Raw genomic sequence first — 6,415 nt, forward strand, 5'->3', positions numbered from 1 at the left:
GCAGTCCTTACCACGCTCCTGCTGTCTATGTCCTACCACCACCACCAGAACAACTGGCTTTGCAGGAAACGGCCACCCTCACTTGCCTGATGACAGGTTTCTACCCCAATGACTTCTTTGTGAAATGGCTCCGGAATGATGAGCCCATAGGACCTTCAGAGTACTTCATCAGCAAGCCCATACAGGAATCCAAGACCCCCGAGCGGTACTTCACCTATAGCACGTTGAATGTCAAAGAGCAGGACTGGAGTTATGGCGCCATTTACACTTGCGTGGTGGGACACGAGGCACTTCCCTTTCAAACAACTCAGAAGACCATAGACAAGAAGACGGGTAAACCCACCCATGTCAACGTCTCCCTAGTGTTGTCTGAAACTACAAACACTTGCTACTAATCATTGCTGTCCCCCTATTTCCACCAGCATCTTTCTCTTGTTGTGTCTCTTCTTGTTTCTTTATTGGCTCTTTAATGGAATGGAGGAGTAATGTTGGGTATCTAAAACAGAGGTCTTAAATGTCCCCTATTTGAGGTAGAATGACAATTTGCAATAAACTGTTTTTTCAAACCAAAGGAAGACTATCTAGCCTGCTGTGAGGTTTAATGTCATCTTTCAGCTGCAGAAGTATGCACTGAGGTACCCAACTCCACTGGAATTCAAAGGAAAATAGTGCGCATTTGCAAAACTTGCTGACAACAAATTCTTAACTATTCCTGGACGGCGCCCGCTCATGTCCCCTTGCGGAAAAGGGGTTTTTTCCCCCCACGTCTCCGTGGATGCGCACACGCACCCAACGGAGCATGCGCATTCGTAGTGTACACGAAAAAAGAAAACCAGTTCGCCGCGCCGCGCGCTTCTTCATTGCGCGCAGGCGTGTGTTGTGATCGGCACCTCTCCCTTGCCATGGAACCTCCACAGTACCTCCACAGAACCTCCACAGTAGGTCTGATCGCTTTACTGCATGTTAGTTTGCCCCGGGGCAAACAGCCACACTTCTCCTCTGCAGTTTCCTGCCCGTGTGACAGGGGCCCTGGATTCTCAAAGGATGCTAAAAGCATTCTCTTTTTTTCTGTTTCTGGTTAAGGCATGCAAACACCACACTCTCAAACAGTGGTTCCTGAAATGGCCTATACATTCCCATCCAAAAATACTCTTTGTTTAAATAGGATTAAAAACATGTCAACACTGAAAATTCTGTAAAGAATCCCTAATAACAACATTAACAGGTGGCAAAAACGTGGCTCAATAAATAAGTGAATCGGGGCCCCCTGGGGAAGGACTGTGGCTCAGCGGCAGAGCATCTGCTTGGCATGAAGAAGGTCCTGGGTTCAATCCCTTGCATTTGCAGCTAAAAGCATACAGTGATAGATGATGTGAAAGACCTCCACTTGAGACCCTGGAAAGCCATTGGCTTAGGCAAGACTGACCTTGATGGACCAAGGCTCTGGTTCCATATAAGCAGGCTCGTAGCTACAGTGGGGCATTTCAAGCCCCCCCCCCAACTTCCATCCAGCCCCCAGACCCCCGGCTCTCTGGGCTGACCAGAGGACTCCTGACTCTCTGGGCCACCTGGAGGACTCCCCACCACTGCCCCTTTCCCAAGCATGACTTGCCTCCCCACTTAGGCAGGCAGAGTACATTTTTTATTTTGTGACATCAGTGCCCCCTGACTTATTTAAAGGCCCCCTGAATTACAAAATCCTGACTACGGGTCTGTGTATAAGGCAGTTTTGTGTGTCCATCTGTGGTAAAAGCAACTCTGATGGATCTTGGCTTAATTTCATATAAAGACCCCAAAACTTTATAGGGTATTAGACAAACCCTTAGTGGTCAATCCAGCTTTTGCTAACAAGAACCTGATAGGTAACTGATTAAGACAAAAGCTTGTGTCGAGGGCTGACTTTCAATAGACCGCAGCGAGGGAGCTGCTCTGCTACGCACGAAACCCCGACCCAGAATCAGGACATCTATGAATGATTTAGCACCGGGTTCCCCACGAATATGCGGTGTACTCCGGGCAAGAGGCAGCTCCCTTCCAGCTGCACTCCAGATCTCGGGGTGGACGGCTCTCCACACTGGGGCCCCCAGGGAGGGGGCCTGGCTATCTGAGGCCAACTGAGGCTCCTCAGCGCTGCGGTATTACACTTAGGGGGGATTCTGACTTAGAGGCACTTAGTCATAATCCCACAGATGGTAGCTTCGCCCCATTGGCTCCTCAGCCAAGCACATACTCCAAATGCCTGAACCTGTGGTTCCTCTCCGACTGAGCAGGATTACTATGGCAACAACACACCATCAGTAGGGTAAAACTAACCTGTCTCACGACCCAGTTGAGTTATGAGTTGGTGGGTGTCTTTGAAAATAAAAATCCCAGTCTGTCCAACGGTCCAACCTGCCAAGATGATTCTTCAGGACTCTTGCCTGGTGGTCCTTCAACTCTTTGCTTTTAAAAGCCACAGCAGGGATAAAAGACCTTAAAATGCAAGCAGCACACCACAAAATCACACAACAAAATTCTCGGAAAGTGGGGCACACTGAGCAAGTCCAGGGGACACGATCTCAACAGCTGGATAAGTTTGCAGATGCTCCGTGGTAGTCCATCATAACAGTCTACATGCAGCTATGGACTCTCTACTCCCATCTAATCTTTCACTGCTTCTTCCTTGTCCTTGGTCTTTGTTCTTGTACACTCTCCTCTGCCACTTCTCCCACTTCATCATATTCCACAGACACATCATAACAGTTATTGTTCTATATGTTTCAAGTTTAGTTTATTGTCTTAGCCATTGGCCATAACAACACAACATAAATCAAAACACAACAAAATTGTACATCAATAACTTACAGTAAGTCCTAGACCCAGTCTTATGTTTTTTGCCGCCAGTGCAAACGAAGCCATTTTGCTAGTAACATGTGCACACCTGGCGCTCACGCTATTACACCATCGGCCGCCAATGAGGGACATCGAGCATCTTGGAAATTTAATGAACTGTAGAGCACCATTTAGTTTGTATTTATTGATGTTTTAATGTAATTTATATTTTATTCCGGCGTTGCCGCTTGTTCGCCGCCATGGGCCGCTTGGGTAGGGCGGGATATAAATCCCAAGTAAATAAAAAGTAAATAAATAAATCAATATCAGAGAGCAAGAAAACGGTCAAATCCTGCTCTGAAATTCCATTATACAGAGGTACAGTAGGATAAATAAACCTTTGCCTAAGTGATTCATGCCATGAACATCTCAGAATGTAATGCTTGACATCATCCACTTCACCCCTACCACATAGGCATATTCTAGAGGCGGCAGGGGCACCCATAAAGCGGCCAATACAAACCATTGAGGGTATGACATGGAACCTCAGAGCAGTAAAAGCCCTTTGTTCTATATGGTACCGTATTCTGGGATGAAACTTTTTTCTACTATTCCCTCCCTTGGATTTTCAGGCCCCAACACTGTCGAATAACTTAAAATCATCCAGGAGGAGTTGCATCTCGAACTCCCTATAGCATCCTAAGGAACCAGTCTGATTATGCAGGGGCATCATGAAAAAGGCCCTTCTGTACTACCTATTTAAAGGTTCATATAAAAATGAGATTTCTCACTCGTTTTGTATCTGTACAGAACTATGTGTACCATCACTAGGTCCTCTACACATAAGAAAGTTTTCATTAAGAGGCCATCCCCTGAGAACCAGAAACACTTAGAACATCACTCCAGATAAGGCAACAATTTATGCATGTGTATCTAAAATAAATGCATAGGACACACAGTTCGCAAGCAGATATTCAACTAGACCATTGTGTCTGACAGCCATCAGTCAACTCCTGGATGTTAGGGTTCATTCCTAGTTGCGTTGCTGTGCACCATTTTTCTATGGGTCTGTGGGTGGGAGAAATCTGGGATCTGAGAAGCGGCTGCATAAAATCCTAAGGTCCTGAAAATCCTCAGTTTAACACACACACAAATATTGCATGCCTCATGCCACCGGGGGAAAATAATGTTCACTTGCTGAAACTATTAAGACACACAGACATGGACAAAAATCTGTGTCCCCTGTTCTCTTTGGCCATCAAATTGTCCATCATCCCTATGGAGAGGGCCAGTTGTTCATAGAATCACAGAAAAGAAGGAAGGAACTCCAAAATGCTGCTACTTTTAAGAGAACAATCCTAAGAAGGTCTACTGAGAATTCTACATAAGTGTACTCAGTTGGTCTGATTCCCAGGAGACTGTTTTAGGACTGCATTGTAACGCTCTACTGTAATCCTGAACATTTTATTCCAAGAAAATCCCTGATTGATGCTTCTCCGGGAATTTCTCTCCCTTAGTCATGGTCATAGGGTGATAACCATAGTTAAAGAAAAGGTCCAGGAAAAGATGAACATGGTCATCAAGGAGCCAATTCCTAAACCATCATGGCTCACTTACAAACTTCCTCTAGCATGTCTTCTTTCCTTCCAAACTTAGCACCATTCTCCATTTCTTCCTACTGAAAGCAAATATGGAAGGCAGAGCAAACAATGTACTGAATTCCATCTCTACCCAATCCATCTGTTCACCTTGTTCACACACACTCTCTCACTCACTCCACACATATATTCATACATGATATGCCAGTGTGTTGAAGACAATAGAAAATGGGGTGTAAGTATCCACAAGAGGATAAACATCTATATTACACACAATTCCATTTTTCCAGACGATCCCAACTGAAAGTCACAAGTGCCAAAGTGGTATAGTGGTTAGACTATGATCTGAGAGGCCCAGATTCAAATCCCTACTGTGCCACAGAAGCCTGATGGGTGACATTGGGCCATTCCCACAATCCATCATGAGCTCAACTCATGGGTTGCTTACCTGTCAGATACGTGCCAATTCACCGTCACAATACCCAAACAAAAGCTCTGGGAACTGGATCATTCACAGGTTTAGCATTTTGATGCTCTGTGTAACATCTTTCTCCCTGTTCCCTGTAATATATCAAAATTTTCAATAAATCCCCGTAGTATAATTGAAGACTTCTTACCAACAAGCCAAGAAATAATTCATTGCTTGGTCAGAAATAACTGTAAGTCCTTCTTACAGCATTTTTTCCCTCTTCCCTCTTCAAGACAGAGAAATGTCACCATTTGCAGTTGTCCCAAGCAGTGTTCCCTCTAAGCTGAGTTAGTGTGAGCTAGCTCACAGAATTTTAGCCTCCAGTTCACAGATTTTTGTCTTAGCTCAGGGAGGATGACTCCAGAGCAAGCTAATTTATGCAGTAGCCAAATCATTCGCTCACATCTTTAATGCCAGCAGCTCGCAAAGTAGAAATTTTGCTCCCAAGACTCCACAGCTTAGAGGGAACATTGGTCCCAAGGCTTCAAAAATTCACTCCTTCCCCTATTTGCCTTGGTGAATCCCTAATTGTACTCATCACATGGCATCCTCAAGAGTTGGCTGTTACCTGTCCAAAAATAATTCTGTTGCCTATCGAAGTATGCCTTTCCCCTACTTATTCCTTGCTTTGGAAGTTGCTGTGATGCCTTCCGTTGTTTTCTTTGTCAGACTACACTGAGACCTTTGTTTTTCTTTCTGAACTCCTAAAGAAATTGATTTCCATTTATTGTCCAAAGATTACCTTGATGGGATTGTAGCCATCGATGATGATGAAGGACTCCTAAGCATCTCATCCTTCTTTTCCACTTTCATCATCCTCTTCCTCGTGAGTCTTTTCTACAGTGCCACGGTGACCGTCATCAAGGTAAAATGAATGGGATATGAAATAAAGGATTTGAAAGCATGTTACTATATACTACACATTGTGGTCCAATAGCCATTCGTGGTTTGGGTTTTTTTGTAATCTTTATTTTCATTTTCCACACAATACATTATTCCACAATCCATACGTCTTCCTTGCTAATACGGAGCTTCTTAATTAGGATAATGGATAATTGGGCCATTCGTTTTTAAAAGGGAGGGAAACGGAGCCAGAGGAGACCAGAAATGGTCATCATCGGATAGGCCAGACCAACGTTGGGCAATATGTTGAGAAGTTTAACCTTTCTATTAGAAGACACCATGTCGACAAGGGAGATATACATTGCAATGATGCATATCCAGGCCATTAACTGTGAATAATACAGATGGACCTAAATTAGCCCATTCAACATAGAATTTGCCAGCACCGACTACTCCACACCGTAACCTCTCATCTATACATTATGACAGATTCCTCACGCCATTAGAACACATCACAACATTGTGATGGTGAATTGGAGGACAGAGACTTTGCAAAGGAAGTTCTGTAACACTTTTCCTAGAGCAATACTAATTTGTCTCTCTTCCCAATCCTAGGTGAAATAACAATGCCACCAATCTGTGGACAAAGGACTGAAGGAACCAGACTCTATGCTTCCAATTTTGTTCATTGCTA

General features: G+C 44.3%; 1 protein-coding gene across 1 annotated transcript in view; it reads left to right on the forward strand.

Annotated features, from left to right (window-relative positions):
• Positions 1–5,752, forward strand: part of LOC107124795 — a 161,361-nt gene extending 155,609 nt beyond the window's left edge. The window contains exons 22-23 of the mRNA XM_015428304.1: positions 1–387; positions 5,616–5,752. Of these exons, the coding sequence (XP_015283790.1) occupies positions 1–387; positions 5,616–5,752 (524 nt within the window). The remainder of the gene's footprint in view (positions 388–5,615) is intronic.
• Positions 5,753–6,415: the final 663 nt, after the last annotated feature.

Source organism: Gekko japonicus, unplaced genomic scaffold (genome assembly GCF_001447785.1).
Source record: "Gekko japonicus isolate JY-2015 unplaced genomic scaffold, Gekko_japonicus_V1.1 scaffold3195, whole genome shotgun sequence".
NCBI classification, from domain to species: domain Eukaryota; kingdom Metazoa; phylum Chordata; class Lepidosauria; order Squamata; family Gekkonidae; genus Gekko; species Gekko japonicus.